This window comes from Carettochelys insculpta, chromosome 9, assembly GCF_033958435.1.
Source record: "Carettochelys insculpta isolate YL-2023 chromosome 9, ASM3395843v1, whole genome shotgun sequence".
In the NCBI taxonomy this organism is placed as follows: domain Eukaryota; kingdom Metazoa; phylum Chordata; order Testudines; family Carettochelyidae; genus Carettochelys; species Carettochelys insculpta.
The window spans coordinates 30,023,288-30,038,850 of record NC_134145.1 but is presented as its reverse complement, the minus strand read 5'-3'; the positions used below and the strand labels follow the sequence as shown (position 1 = coordinate 30,038,850).

The 15,563-nt window shown below is 43.9% G+C and overlaps 1 protein-coding gene across 1 annotated transcript in view; it reads left to right on the top strand.

The window, feature by feature from the left end:
- Positions 1 to 15,563, top strand: part of COL24A1 (collagen type XXIV alpha 1 chain) — a 232,914-nt gene that overhangs the window by 123,767 nt on the left and 93,584 nt on the right. Inside the window, exons 21-22 of the mRNA XM_075003270.1 lie at positions 3,067 to 3,120; positions 5,163 to 5,207. Coding sequence (XP_074859371.1) covers positions 3,067 to 3,120; positions 5,163 to 5,207 — 99 coding nt within the window. The remainder of the gene's footprint in view (positions 1 to 3,066; positions 3,121 to 5,162; positions 5,208 to 15,563) is intronic.

Below are 15,563 nucleotides of genomic sequence, written 5' to 3'. Positions count from 1 at the left end.
TGTGACTTTTCTGTAAATCATGTTTTGTCTAGCTCTGAGGATGCTCTTTGCAAAGCTGCAGGGTTTATTACCATCCTCTGTCCCTTCCTCTCCCACTCCCATCTAACTGAATCCACCTGGGCCGGGGGAGAGGTTGGACCAGCAATGAGCAGGGTACTGACAGCATAGCCATTAACTCAGAGTTTGTAAAGCTGGAATGAGATATTCTTTCAATACTTCTTACCTGGAATTGTGCCCTCAAGTAACTCACTTCAAGCTCCTGTTTGGCCTTTTCTGCACCAGTGCTTGTGTTCTCAACAGCTTCAGCAAATGGAAGGTGCCAGCCAAATACTGTTGTAAATGGGTTGACTAAATGCTTCCGCTCCTCTCTGGCAGCACTGGCACACTGATATTGTATTTCAGCTATTTATAAAAGCGAAAGAAGATTACCAAAGCACATCTTTCCAGGCTTGTTGAAACTTGGGTAGCAAAATGGAATGCTTTTGGGGTTATTGTGGCTGCCAGAAAAATGAGTGAGATTAAAGATTGTATTAAGAATATGTAGTCTCCAAACATAGATAATTTTCAGACAGTCTAGGAACATGCCCAGACACTGGCATTAAGCGACAGAGGTGTCAAGGTGACAGAACCCAGAATGTGCCCTTGGTCTGAGAAATAAGGAGGTAACTTGATGTGGATTAGTCTCAGAGGGGTAGCCATATTAGTCTGTATCTTTAACGAACAAAGCAAGCAGTCCTGTAGAACCTTAAAGAATAACAAGTTAATTAATATAAATACAAAACTAATGGCTGTAAATAATGAATAAGTAAAATTATTAGTCTTAAAGGTACTACAGGACTGCTTGCTTTGGCATCCATCACTTTGGCTGTACTTTGCCCTGCTTTGATGGGCATGCTGTAAGTGAAAGTCTCAATGAACACTACTGAGACTAGAGTTACAGTCGTTCAGTCTGTTGCAGCTGTTAGTCTCAAAAGACTGAAAATTCCCGCTTAGCAGAAATTCAAGTGTCTGTTCAATACCTGAAGGTTCCCTTTTATGGTTTTTCACCTACCATGGTATTGTCAGTAAGCCTATAAGAGGAGTCCATTATACACAGTGTTACAGTCCTCCTAGTTTATGTTTGTTTCTGGATTGCAAGCTCCTCAGACACAGTTTGCACCCATTAGGTGCTGAACACAATTCTAGGGCATGTCTACTCTGCCAGGGTTTGTCACCAAAAACTGCCTTTGGGCCACAAAACAGTCAGAGTGTACACTCTACAAGGCGACTGTTGTTGGGAAAAATGTCCAGTTTTGGCAACAAAATATTTCCATGCCTCCAAGAGATTTTTTTCTTTCACCTGCCCTTTAGTGTAAACAGATAGCCAGTGTAACCTCTGTTTTGTGGTCAAATTTAGCTTTCTCCAGGATCCCAGTGCCTACTCCAATGGCTCTCCTCAGTGTTTTGATCTCTGCTGACCAGTAGACATGCACCCTTCCCTTTCAAAACTCTGGAAAATATCTGAAAGCTGAGTGAGCTGCTGTTCGGGGAACAAACACAGAAGCAGACCATTGGATGGCCCCTGTTCTGGCCTGCACTAGGAAGACGGGCAGACAGGCTGCTGCAACAGGAGGGGAGCTACTCATGATGCCACTCTTGGCACCTGAGGAGGCTGTGGAAGAACTCAGAGGGGAATCCCTGCAGTGGAATGATCAGCTGTACCTTCCCTCATCAGTGTGCTGTGGGATAAGTACCCAGAGTGCACTGCTCACACTTTTGATGATCGTGCCCTCATTGTGGACATGTTCTGTTGACAGAGGAAGCAAGTGTGAACGCCCCCTGGCAATTTGTGTTTTGTCAAATTTTGGGTGTCAACATAAGTTTTGTTGACAAAACTTAGTAATGGAGCCAGACCCTTGGTAGCATAGATGTGCCCATAGTGTATGTGATATCCTGAGCATAAAACCAGCATGGGACTAACCATCTCAAGGGAGACAGCTGAGAGGCAGATTTTAGTATTCACCTCCCGCGCATGCGTGCATGCACACATCCCAATTAACAATCGCTGCTTTCACTGTGCACCAGGGAGCTCCATGATGTATTTTACTTGCATCTGATAACTGCAGGCGGCATGGGTAATTTGGACATTCTGCAGTCCCAAGTGTCACAATGATGTCATCCCCAGCATACGCCAGGTTATGATGTACAGGAAACCCTCAATTTAACGGACTAATGGGGGGAAGGGGTGTCTGGTAATGCCGAAAGTCTGTAAAATCCGAATCTCAGCGCATGACACCTGCCCACACATGTGCCCTGCCCCAGTAGGAGGAGCATGTGGCGGCTCCGGTGGCAGTGGCTCAGCGGTTCCTCCAGCCCCAGCAGTGGCCCCAGCTGCAGCGGTGGGTCCTGCAGCCCCAGCTGGGGTGGCAGCTCCTCCAGCCCTGGCGGCACCAGCCACTCCAGTGCCTCCTTCAGCCCAGTGCCTCCAGCAGCGCTGGTGAGTTGCCAGCATTTATTTGGGGGTGGGTGGCCTGGCAGGCAGCGTCCATTATTTTCGAAGTCCGTTAAATCAGCATCCATTAAACTGAGGGTTTACTGCACTCTTTCTGAGCAAGCAATCTAGAGCTCAGTCTGTCTGATAACTGCTTTTCTCTGCCACTAAAGACTTCAGATCAAATTCTCTGCCAGCATTACCTCAGTGGCGGCGTGCCCACAGCGAATTATCTCCCTTCTCTTCTTTGCTGCCTCATCAGCCTCTCTTAACTGAAACTGAAGCAGATGTTGCTCCTTGGGTTTTGATAATTTTTTTTCTTCTAAATCACTAGCTGTTGTAAAAAGTTAATGCAGGTTTTGTTGATTGTACTGTATATTATTTTGTGTTCAATGGCATGTGTTCAGAAAAGGGGCTATAGAATGCACAATTGCAGTCAAGTTAGATGGTTTATTATATTTAAACATTTACTTAATTTAATTTGATAGCTTTTCAAGAGAGAGACTCCTTGATAAATAGGAAAATTGGGAAATGAAGATACATACTCTTTGTAAAAATCAAATATTTGAAATCTTTCATCTTAATTGTTATTTTAGGGAAGGCCAGGTCGGAAAGGGTATGCAGGTGAACCTGGACCAGAAGGCTTGAAGGTAATATTGCTGGGTTTTGTATACGAACATGGATTGTAGTTAGAGCCAGTGGTTCTTTAACTAAGGCCACTGCCGCTCACCTGGGCTTGAAAAAGTAATAAGAAATACCAAGTACGTGATTTCCTTCAGCGGCACCCCCACCATAAAAATGGCTCAGCAGCCGTGTTAGAGAGCCACTGGGGAGAGTGGTGTGTGTGTGGGAGGAAGGGAGAGAGACACATTGGAATAGGGTTGCTGGCCTGCTCGCAGTAGTTGGGCTCAGTGTTCCCATTCCAGTCTGGGTGCTCTGTATCTGGGCCAGTTCAGAGGGTGAGGCACCACCTGGGGGACAGCAAAGGCTTGAGAGTGAGTTAAGGGGGCAAGGGTAACCTGGTTTAGCCAGGAAAGGTGGTTCCTGGGAGAGGGCTGAACGCAGGAGAGCAGTAAGGGGTTTGCTGGCAGGCTTCCCTACAGCAGAAAGGTCTGGAGTGGATTGAAAGCGTGAAGGAGTAGCAGAGGGAGATGATTACTGTCTCTGAACTTGAGAGCTGGATCTAAGGCCAGCTGAAGGGAGGGAAGCAGCAGAAGGCTTGATCTGCTCCTCTCCTTGCTGGCAAGTTGAGTGCCAGAGGAGCTAAGAGAGACGTTCGGCAGAGAGACAGTGGAAGATGCTGCTGGGAAGAGGGGGATTGTGCCCAGAAGAAAGGGCTTGGCTTGTGGCAGGGCAGAGAATGACTGATAGAGTCTAGGCCGAGTAGAACACGACAAGATGGTGAGAAAGCAGCTGCGTCTCTAGTAAAGATTAGGTGAACAGGGATGATGTGTGACTTGTGTTTTGGGGCATTTGCACTGTGTTTTGACTAAAAAAACTGTGATGGACTAGAGGACACACGTGTATTGAATTTACTTTGAACTCAGGAGGAAAACTGAGGTGAGGGACCACTTGCAGGGTGGCCCAGTGGCCACAAGGGAGCACCTGACTGGAGGCCACTCACTGACATGTAAATAGCCATGAATCTTCTTACTTGCTGGCTCACCAGTTGGGAGAGTGAAGAAGACTCTCTACACAAGACTGGGGAACATGAATGGCATGTTGGCCCTCCATATGGCTCTGTGGAGGAGGAGAAGTTGAAATTTGAGGACGCTAAAAGGAGGATTAATGTAAACTTGGGGGTCCTTGGTGTGTGGAGGCAGGAATTAAAGAGAGGACTGGGGTACATCTGGGGAAGGCTGGCATGAGCTCAGTCCCTTTTCACTTAAAGGTCTTCCATGGCACTGATGCTACACCTACTTGCACACCAATATTTTAGCTGCAAGGAAGCAAAATGCCTCCCAGCTGAGCCAACGTAATTGCAGGTGCTCCTGAGTTCCCTGTGTGATGGAATAATAGGGCTGAGACTGCCACTTCTGTAGTGTTAGTGTTATAATGACATTCTCTTGTAAAATTCTGCTGTAAAAATACATCAGTTTAAATCCACCATGAACCCATGCAGTTGCAAGACTTGGGAAAATTGTAGGAGCAGATTGTGATCTCAGTTATTACACTCTCTTTCTAATGTAGTATTTTTTGAAGAGTAACATGGCTTTGTTAGCATTTCAGTCCATCTATTGTGCAAAGTAGGAAGACTGGCTAAACCATTTTCAGTGTGGGAGAGTGCAAATCTGGAAAAGCCATTGGAGAGTTAAATATCTGATTCATATTATTCCTCTTTATACAGATAATTACCCTGACATGGAATATTGCAAAATTAACGTAAAGAGGCCAACAAATTATTTATGGGTAAAATTTGCTTTTAGAAGTGGTTATGAATTAATGAAGGGAGTTATCTAGAGGATTTATATTTAATTTTCATTTCACAAAGGGAAGACATGAATATAAGAGGGGTATTAAAAAGAGAACCAAACCATACATGAACATGAAGGCAAAATCTTTGTTGTTGCTGTTGTGTAGTTGTACTGCTTAGGTTTTGTACAGAAAGCAAAATACAAAAATTTGTGAAGAAGAAGCTTAATGCCCCCTCCTGCAAGAAATGAAACTAATAATCTGTTCTCTATATTAACAGGGAGAAATAGGAGACCAAGGAAGCCTGGGAAAAACTGGTGAAGCAGTAAGCTTAAATGCTCTTTCTGATTTAACTTTTACTTTTAGAGAAGTTGTTGATAGCTGTATATTGCAATAATTCTGTTCACTTAGGTTTAAGTTGCTTTACAGCCATTTTTCCTAGTTACGTGGTGAGCTCTGTTTTCTCCTCTGGGTGCAACCCTCGGGGATCAGGCCTGGATGAAATCATGTAATCCAGCCACTCTCATTGGATCCCTGGGCTACAGCCCCCTGTTTGCCTGACATGTTACCACAAGAGGTTCTGTGTTTGGCATTTGGAAACCCTTTTGTTCCAGGAATCTGTATCAGCACCTCAAATCAAAGACTCAAAAGCAGAATCTTTCAAGCAAAGGACTGTTTACTTACCGAAAGGTACATAGCACACAGAGCAGAAGATAAAAACAAAAAGGCTTCTACACCTATTTTCCCTCACCTACACTTTACTTCTTTCTTTCCAGTTTTAGGAGTGTTCCATTCAACCCTTATCTCTATCTCTAGGCTGGGAGAGGCAGCCTGCGTTTGCTTTACAAGTAACTCACTGGAAAAAAGCTAATGTCTTGTGGCTGTGCTTCACCCTTTGAGATATTTGCTTTTTCTCTCTCTGAACCATTTTCTGCAAAGTGTTTGGTGAAACTTCTGTGGGTCTGCTCAAACATTTGAGCCCATCTGGAAATTTTCAGAACAATCTGGCCAACCCAGGTTCCCGGGGGCAGGGGCAGCAAGTTTGCAAAACATTTGGTGGTGCCCAGAATACCCAGAGCCTGCATTCTTCTCCCACTCAAAATCCCACCTCACCCAATGCCCAAGACTCTGAGAGGGAGTTTGAGTTGGGAAAAGGTATGGGCAGGGCCACCCCTGGGGTTTGGGGCTGGGTCTTCAAGTTGGAGCTGCCTCCCCTGGTACCTGGAACCACATCTTCTGAGTTAACAGGTGGGTGGGGACATGCAGGATCACATTTCCCCATTTTCCCCAAATTTCTTCCAGGGTTCTCACCAGAATGGGGCCAGCAGAAGCCTTTTTGGCCCTGTGCACAGGGCAAAGGTTGGGACATGTGGAGGAGTATGGGGAAGAAGGAATTACATGGCTCATGTCTTTGCAGTGTTTATCTCTTCTTCTTTTTCTGTTTCGCTACCCTCAAGCCTCAGCCTGTGTTTGGAAGCAGCTTGCCCCTTCTTGCCCACAAACAATACAGTGGGTGGAAAAAAGGGATACACAAGCAAAATAATCCAGGAAATGGCAACAACAAACCTTTTCAGTTGCTGCACTCAGCATATGATCATTTTATTATTTTTAATTAGTTTCATTACTTTGCCCATCATCTTCCTTTTTAATGAACTTCATTGACTCCTCCATTCATCTAAGATTACATAGCATATACTTATAAACCTACAATTGAAGTTAACAAATTTGCAGTTATACTAAATGGCAACAACATATTAAAAACCAGCAAATAAAAGCATTCCAGTTCTCTGCATGTGCTACCAAAAGAGATTTTTAAATCACTTTATTTACTGTTAATTAACAAAGTTTGTGAGGAGTCCACCTTATTAAAGTACAGGTTGAACCTTTGTAGTCTGGCACTCTCTCATCTGGCAACGTCCATAAGAATTTTAGTTAGGTGGATAACCACTTATCATGGGTATGGCCAAGCTTCTGTGGTCCCATAAAGTTTGTTTAAAACCACCAGCCCTGGCTCTCAGTGTTCTGTGCTTTTATTTAGCTGTGATTTGCCCCTAAATATCTTCTAAGAGCCCAATAAGCAGTGAAGTGTTGGTAATGCTCCTAGACAATATTGACCTCCTGTCGTCTGGCAAATTCTCTTGTGTGGTGCCAGCCAGGGCCTGAGGGTGCTGGACTAGAGAGGTTCAACCTGCACTAGTTTTTCATGGTTATCCTTTTATTAAAAATATTCTTCTGTTTGCTGGTTCCAGCCAGCCCTTTTTATTTTATTTTATATTTTGAGTTCACAGCACTATAGCTTTTGGCCAGAGCATTAACAGGATTACTATACGTCGAACAGCTTTCTCAAGTTCAGCCCTGCTGAACACAAGCTTGCACAGGTGACATGTTGGGAGAGGATGCACAGGGGGCTGCATGCAGCTGCCTCAGGTGGGCGGGGCCAGCCAGCAGCAGGAGGCCTTGCTCCCCAGCACTCAGCAGCAGTGACGGGGAAGGTGCAACACAAGGCAGACTAGCAGAGCCACGCCACCAGCACCAGGACTCTGCGTCCCTGCACTCACCAGCAGCAGCAGGGAGAACACAGCAGAGCAGCTCTAGCTCACACTGCTCTCCAGCTGCACTGCACCCCTTGCTGCCAGGGAGTTCTGAGGCAGCCCCACTCTCCCTGGGAGTGGCACAGCCGGAGCCACCTTCCCCTCCCCCAACACCATTGAGTGTGGCCGGGGGTGGGGAAGAAGGGGTGACACGGACTTCTCCTGCTAGTCCCCCAGGCCATCTCAGCTGGAGGAAGAAGTGGTGGGGAGGGGTGGAGCAAGGGCAAGGTGAGGCAGGGCCTGGGGTGGAGGAGGTTTCCCAGGCCCTTCTCAGGGCTGGGAGGGGGGCATGTGGCTGGTGCTCTCTGCTCCGTCCCTCCCCCGCCCCGGGGCCCTCTCACCAGTTGCCTGTGCAAGCTTGGGCCTGTGAGGGGTATGGAGAAGAGTTGTACACAAGCAGGGCAAAGCCATCTGGAAGGATGGTAAGCATGGTCCTTATTTGTTCATGATACAGTAAGATGGAGTATGCTGGATTCTCAGGCACTATGTGGCTAATTGTCCAGCAAGAACCTCTGCCTGGCATTGCTAGGGGCGTCACTCTCCAAACGTTTTAGGAACTGTAGCAAGTATATCTGTATTCATGGTTGGCCCAAACAACAGCTTCCACTCTTGGTCTCTCTGAAGAGCAGCTTTTCCATACACCTGACTGGAGACGATTTCGATGTGATTATTCAGAGAGCATTTTCACGTGAATTCGATTCAGTGGACCTGTTGATATGCTTAAAATTATACACATGCTTAAGTGCTGGAGAATGACACGTCCATGTTCAGGATTCCACTTAGGCTACTAGAACTTGGTCCTCACCCTCTCCACACACCGTCTTTCCCCCTCAGACATGCAATGGAATTCTCCAAAGGACCTGTGTGATACAGGAGCAGAGCAACCAGAAGCCAAAGCTCTCTCTGAATCTGAGCACAGTTGATATTTTTTCTCATTACTCAAAAAACTCTCTTCAAGGCTGCTGAGCAAAAGGTGGGTTTCCAGGGCTTAGACCATGGGTGTCCAACCTTTTGGCTTCCCTGGGCTGCATTGAGTGAAGATGGTCTTGGGCCACGTACAAAATATATAATATAGTTAATGTATATAAATCACATAATAATGTTAAAAGTTTACGATCTTGTGGGGCCGCGTGCTGTCCCGCAGGCCACAGGTTGGACACATCTGGCTTAGACCTTCGCTTCTAGGCACCACCTTCAGCTGGATTGAGCTGCCTGCTAGACCTCACTCTATTTATGTTAGTAGCTGTAATATTCATGAATGTAAGTGTGAAATGAAAAACAAAAAGTAAATAGAAAAGTTTTTTAAAATAAGCTGTTTTCTCATGAGTCTTGGTGCCAGCTTCTCTACTGATGGGACCTGAACCGCTCAAGAACTATTTTTTTAAAAATCCATAGAGATTTTTCACCATTTTCTGGCTTTAAAATTTTTACATTCCCCTCTGCAGTTTTGTGGGTAGCTATCAGATGCTTGCCCCTTAGACTCACATAAGATCCTTTTGCTAAAACACTTCTAGCCATCTATAGCAATTTTACTTGAAGGGAAAATATTATTTATCAAATATATGCTGTTGTAATGGGCCCGTGTCAGTCCTGGACCAAAAAAGTCACCTGAAGGAAAGCGCAACATCAGAGTGGAGTGCTGTGTGTAATCATGTATCGACTACTTTTGTCAGGATCAAAATTCTATAATTAAGGCACTGATTGTGTTATACATGTAACCAAGTTTAAAAGGGGTTGCAGAGATGAAGAGACTACATACTGCTGTATGAATAAGGCATTGGCTTGGACTTGGTCCAGCGTTTACATCAGAACTCAGAATTGTCTTGCACTGGATGCAGCCATGTGATCCATTCCATCTGATGCCTGATGCCTCAGAAGATGATGAAATGCCTCATTCCCACAGGTTAGCTAGCCCATTGTTCAATACGGTATAAAACCAAAAAAATATTCGCAGTGCCTGTATGATTGACTCCAAAGAGAACAAAAACAAAGGTGTCTGGCTTGGAAGGCTTTGAGTTTTGTATGGCCCAACTAAGAATAAAGGGAATTGAAACAATGCCTTGAGGGCGTCTTGAATAAAGCAATTGTCAGCGTGTTGTCTAGAGGTGTCAGCTGTTCAAAGCAGGTGTGATTTTAGTGGTACAGTTGCTTCTGTTTTGCCTCGATTTATAATGTGAAATCCCATTTTTGGCTGATGCAGTTTGGCTGAGCAGAATCAGAAATTGACATGCGATTTGACAGATCAGCTTGCTGGTGAGGTAATCATCTGCTATGGAAACAATAGACCCACTTAGACAGTGGTTGGTTAATTTAATAAAATACTATAGCCAGAGCAAATTTACATACCAGTGAACGATGATCTTTTGGAAACCATGCCAAGAGAAACACTGGCTACAGCTACTGAGAACACTGCCTCTGAGTGGGGGAGGGGAGAAATCTCACTGTATTGGCATGTGGGTTTCATGTGCTTAAATTGTTAGTGGTTGGCAAATCTTTGAAACCATGTTGCTTCAAGCACATCAAAACGAACAGCCAGCTGTGTTGTATAGAGCACATCCCAGTGCAGGGATGACTTCAGACATTTTAAGAAGATGAATGTTTTATGGTTTTTGTGCCATAAATCTGAAATCCACTGAGATTAAAGCAGTTGCCTTGGAGGACTGTTGTTACTGTTTGATAATGCCAGTGTTCATCTGGGCACTAAACAGAGTGGGAATAGCTGGGAAAAAATAATGAATGTTTCTCCTTGCCAACATCACTACAGAAATTCAGCAAAACCTGCAAAGTTTCAATAGCATAATGTAAGGTTAGTGTCAAAATGGCATATCAGAGTAAGCAGAGGATGGGACAGAAACCCTGAAAAAATAATCCTCCCGCTTCCCAAAGGACCTGTTTAAGTACATTTACACAAGCAGCCTATTTGTGGACAGCATGAAGCACCCCAGAAGGGAAAAGATGTATGACAAGTACTGAAACTGGAATAAGAATAAATAAAACCCAAGGTCCCCCAAAAACTATCCCTGACCTGGCTGCAGGTGCTACCTGCATAGCAGGTAGAGCTATATGGAAATATGTCACTCTGCCTTGGAAAGAAGAAAACCTTCAAGATGTGCTGTGTGTATTGGAATATGGAGTTACTTTTGGGACGAATTCATGTTAGTAATTTCTCTAACTCCAGCAAAAACAAATTGTCGCAGGGTTGGCCTCATGGAGTGGATGTTCAGTTTACGGGGAATGGAAAACTGCAATTCTCTTTGCTTGAAGAAAAGACGGCCAGAGCCTTGAGTGAGTTTAAGATGTCATGTAGACAAAGTTATTTGAAGTAGTGTGAAAAATCAGGACTGTGGGGATGCACAACCAAAAATTGGAACCAGCAGGAAAAAACAATCAAACTGAAGAAAACATTTTCAAACAAAGTATAATGAATCTATGGGTCAGTACTGTGAAGGGCATCAGAAGATCCCAAGGCCAGAAGGACTGTTAGGATCATTTGGTCTGACCTTCTGTGTAACACCAGCCATGAAGCTTCGTGATTCCCCAGAGAGTCTATTTTAGAAAGAAAGGAGGAAAAAAAAAAAAGCCCTTTATGGATTTAAATGAGCTCTCCATCTGGTCTGCTCTGGCAGAGAAAAAAATGAACCATACAAGAGTAAGTCCAACAATTCCTGAACAAAGGTGTGCTGTCATCTCAACAGCATTTTGTTCCAAATCCAAATCTTACCTGCAAAATTGAATGACAACTCCCAGGGATAAATACTTAGCTGTGCTACTTGTGGGAGGCAGCATGATGTCAACCATTTAGAGGAGATTTGTTCAGTCCTGTTCACCAGGTGCTCTTCTGAAAATAACCTATTTGTAGGATTCTGGATAGCGCTGTCATCAGATTTCAAACACTCTTTGCCACAGTCATTTACACCCAGTGTTATTTTTTGCCACCGGTTATCTAGCTAACTTCCTTTATGTTCATCTGTAGTAGGTGATGTGTCTATCAAGGTCACCTATGAAGATGGAATATGAGAAGAGACGTTTGGAAGCGACCTGACCAATGACAGAGTAAATGCCTTTGTAATGGCTGGAGCAAGGCAGCTGGACCAGTAGCATCCACTGGCCAGGCTTGAGGTCAAGTTTAATGACCAAGCTGCTGAATCAGGATCAAGGTCAAGCTGCACCATGGGCAATGGCAGGAGTCAGAAGCAAGACAAGGCAAAAACAAACAGACAAAGTCAGGGTTCATAGCAGCTATGGGGTTTTAGAGACCAGAATCTGGTCCGTGATAGTTGCGTCTTTGAGTTGTGGATAAAGCAGTGATGATGATGCCAACATTTTTTTCCCTTTTTGAATGTTCAGTTCACTATGAAATCTGGAAACTGCACTTTTGAAGGTTCCTGTGAGACTATAGTTACCTCCAACAAATTCAGTGTATTTTCCTGGCTGGATGTACCTATCCCAGATAAGCAGCCTCATAGACTTTTACTCAGATTACTTAGATTTGCTACCAAATAATTATTTCAAAGGGCAGATAATTTTAACAGAACAAATAGCCAGATCCCAGTGGGTATCCGTCTTTCTAACCCTATGTTTTGAAACATAATCATGACTAAAGCACCTGTAGATTTTATGTTCCCTTTGTATAATTTTACTACAATGGTTCTGAGGAAGGTATCACAAACTGAAAAGGTTAGATTGACAAGTAGCATAAGCATTGCAGTGAGATACTGAAACTGTGATCAAACAGCTTTTCTGTTTTCAGGCCCTGCATATGGGGCAGTGTTCTCATCTGCCATCATATTTTTGCTGAACTCAGAATGCAGTACCCATCAGCAAAATATGTATCACACAAGACATTAAAGGTTCTGTAAAAGACTAAATTCAGTAAACCTGTTGCATCAGTTTTCCTCCCTGAGCTCCTGGCTTACTGTATTGTAAGTTAAACCCGACTAAGTTTGCACAGTAAAGGATATTGGTACTGTAACATGCTTTATTATCTCAGGTTTCTTTCAAAATTTCGAATAAACAGTATTGCTTGTAAGTCAGAGCTAATTCTTGGTTAGAGAAAGTGTTAATTTTGTTCTGTTTGAAACTGAGAGTTTTATTACTCAGTACACCAGAGAGTTCTAGCAACTGCAACACGTTATCCAAACAAAGCAAAAAATGGAAAAAACTGTAAGATCAAAAGAAGGCTGGGGGAAGGCAACATTAGAATAAGAGAGGTGTGTGGGTGTGCAGACTTTATTTTCTTCATTGTTCCTTTCTTCAAGTTAAGAAGTTAAGTAGAGATTTAGATTCACCTGAGGAAGAATTTTCCCTCTATCTCCCTGCTTCCCCCACAGTGAAAACTCTTTCCTAACCCTTAAAACATAAAATATGTTATTTTTTAAAAACAGCTTGTTGGTGTTCCCTGTGGAAGGATAAGTCATGTGACCCGAGTGTGCTGTTCCTCACTACTCACCCATGCTGCTACTGGCAACTAGTTTTGTAGCATTGACAAACGAAGTGTCTTGGGCCCAGGAGATTACCCCATTAGGAGACAAAACAATGGGCTTAACTTGCAGCAAGAGAGGTTTAGGTTGGACATTTAGGAAAAACTTCTGAACTGTCAGGCTGGTTTAGTACTGGGATGAATTGCCTGGGGAAGTTGTGGACTCTACATCGGGGGGGATTTTTAAGAATAGGTAACATAAACACCTGTCAGGGAGGGTCTCGGTGATGCTTGGTCCTGCCAGGAGTGCAGGGGACTGGACTTGATGCCACCTTGAGGTTCTTTCCAGTTCTAGTATCCTGTGATTCTGTGATTAAAGCTAAATTTCTCCTCTGTTTGTAAGAATTTTCCTAATATTTTTCCACATTAGATCCTTTTTTGTTTCATTTTCACCTCAGTCTGCATTCGCGGTGCCTGCGTGTCAGATCTGAGTTTCATTTTAGGGTCTTTGCCTTCATCTTCAAAGTTCGAAAGGACCCGCATCCAATTATCTATTGGATCCACCAGACTGGCATTTCAGTAGTGCCTCTGGTGCAGTCAGGCATGATGCTCTGAGTCAAGAGTCAGAGTCCACCTGGCTCCATTGCTGCTCCAGGGAGGGAGCAAAGTGCCCCTTTATATGCTGCCCAACATGTGTTCTGCAGAAGGCCAACACAGAGATGTTGTCTGGCACAGTGGGAGGACAGGCCAAGGTTCTTTCCCCTCCTTTGTGACGAGGGAACAAAGTGACTTTTTTGAATGTGCCTCTCCACCTACATTATTACCTGCGATGTGGGCTGCTGATGTACATCAGACAACTGGCTAGTGGACAATGTTCCCTCTAATTTTTACCAACCATGTGCCAATAAATTTTATGTGCCCCAACGCACAAGCGGTTGTGCATCACCGGCAGGAGCACATTGCTGCTGGCTGTGAGCAGCAATGGGTGTGCTGCTAATCAACTGGGCTGCATTTGACTCACTCCTGGGTGTCTGCCTCGGTGCACGGCTTACAGGGACTACTGCTAGCAACCATTTGACTTAATTTTTGCAAATAAGCTGCATTACCTTTATAATTGTGAATTTTTGCTGTTGACTGTGACAAATAGGAACAAACTGGTCTAAAAACACCGACTCCTTTTACGTCTCAACGCAAGGCTGAGGGCAATGGTCTGAGCTGGACTGCAGTTTCAAAGGTTTGGCACACTTCTCATATTGAAAGTTGAAAAGACATTTCTGGATATATCAGTGTGACATAAGGTAATAGCAGCTCAGGCTTGTCGTAGTGTTGTTTGTTAAGTAGCAGGGGTTTGGTTTTGTTAATTAAATTTACTTAAAGCCTGAGAAATACTCAGTTTAATTCTGATGTGTTGAAATCTGAATACTGACTAGTGGTGTTTGTTTATTTGTTAAATACTGTACATGCGGGAAATCAACAGTTTGCGAAGACTGAAGTTTATAGGCTTTTGAGAAAAGCATCTCTGAGTAAATCCTTACAAGTGAACAGTAATTATTGCATCGGTACAGTTTAGATTTCATCTTCCATCTGGGAGGAATGCGTAGATTCAGAGAATGTTTTCATAGAAGTTAATGGAAAGGAAAGAGTACAATAATACTGAGATTTTCGAGGGACAAGAAAATTTTGTATCATGCCATTAAAATAAGGTCTTATGAATAATAGTGATATTTTGAATTCTGTATGAAAGGATGCTTCTTTGGAAAGCTTTCTTTTGAATTAAAAGGGTTAGTCTATATAATAGCCTGACAAGCACTGCTTACACAGGAGTGTTTTGGAACTGGCTGAATATTCACTTCCCTATAACCAGGCCTTTTAAAAAGTTACTATGCACTCCATTTTGCACTAAATATACAATATGTTTCCAATTATTGTACTGTAGCCCAGTTTCTAACACACAGCATGTGCCCTGGCAGTAGCTTGGTCTCCCTTAAGCATGTGTTAGATGTGGGATCCAGTTTCTGATCCAGTTTCCATAAAAATGCTTATGTCAAGGAGAATTCTATAAAGGGATATTTGTCATTAGAGAGTCATACAGAAAACCTCGCAAATGAAAGTTTATGGCCTAATTTTTTAACAAGGTTCATTGACATAATAATTTTTTCCTTTTCCTTGTAATGCCTAAAGTTTGCTTTTTATGAGGATGCCAAAGGGCTCTGACTGAAACACGTGCCAGAGGTCATGTATTGTCCTTTTCTGTAAGCAAGATGGGCTGAGACTTATAGGCTACGTCTACACGAGCCCCAGATTTCGAAATGGCCACGCAAATGGCCGTTTCGAAGTTTACTAATGAAGCGCTGAAATGCATATTCAGCACTTCATTAGCATGCAGGCGGCCGTGGCACTTCGAAATTGATGTGGCTTGCCGCCGCGCGGCTTGTCCAGACGGGGCTCCTTTTTGAAAGGACCCCACCTACTTCGAAGTCCCTTTATTCCCATGAGCTGATAGGAATAAGGGGACTTCGAAGTAGGCGGGGTCCTTTCAAAAAGGAGCCCCGTCTGGACGAGACATGCGGTGGCAAGCCACGTCAATTTCGAAGTGCCACGGCCGCCCGCATGCTAATGAAGCGCTGAATATGCATTTCAGCGCTTCATTAATAAACTTCGAAATGGCCAT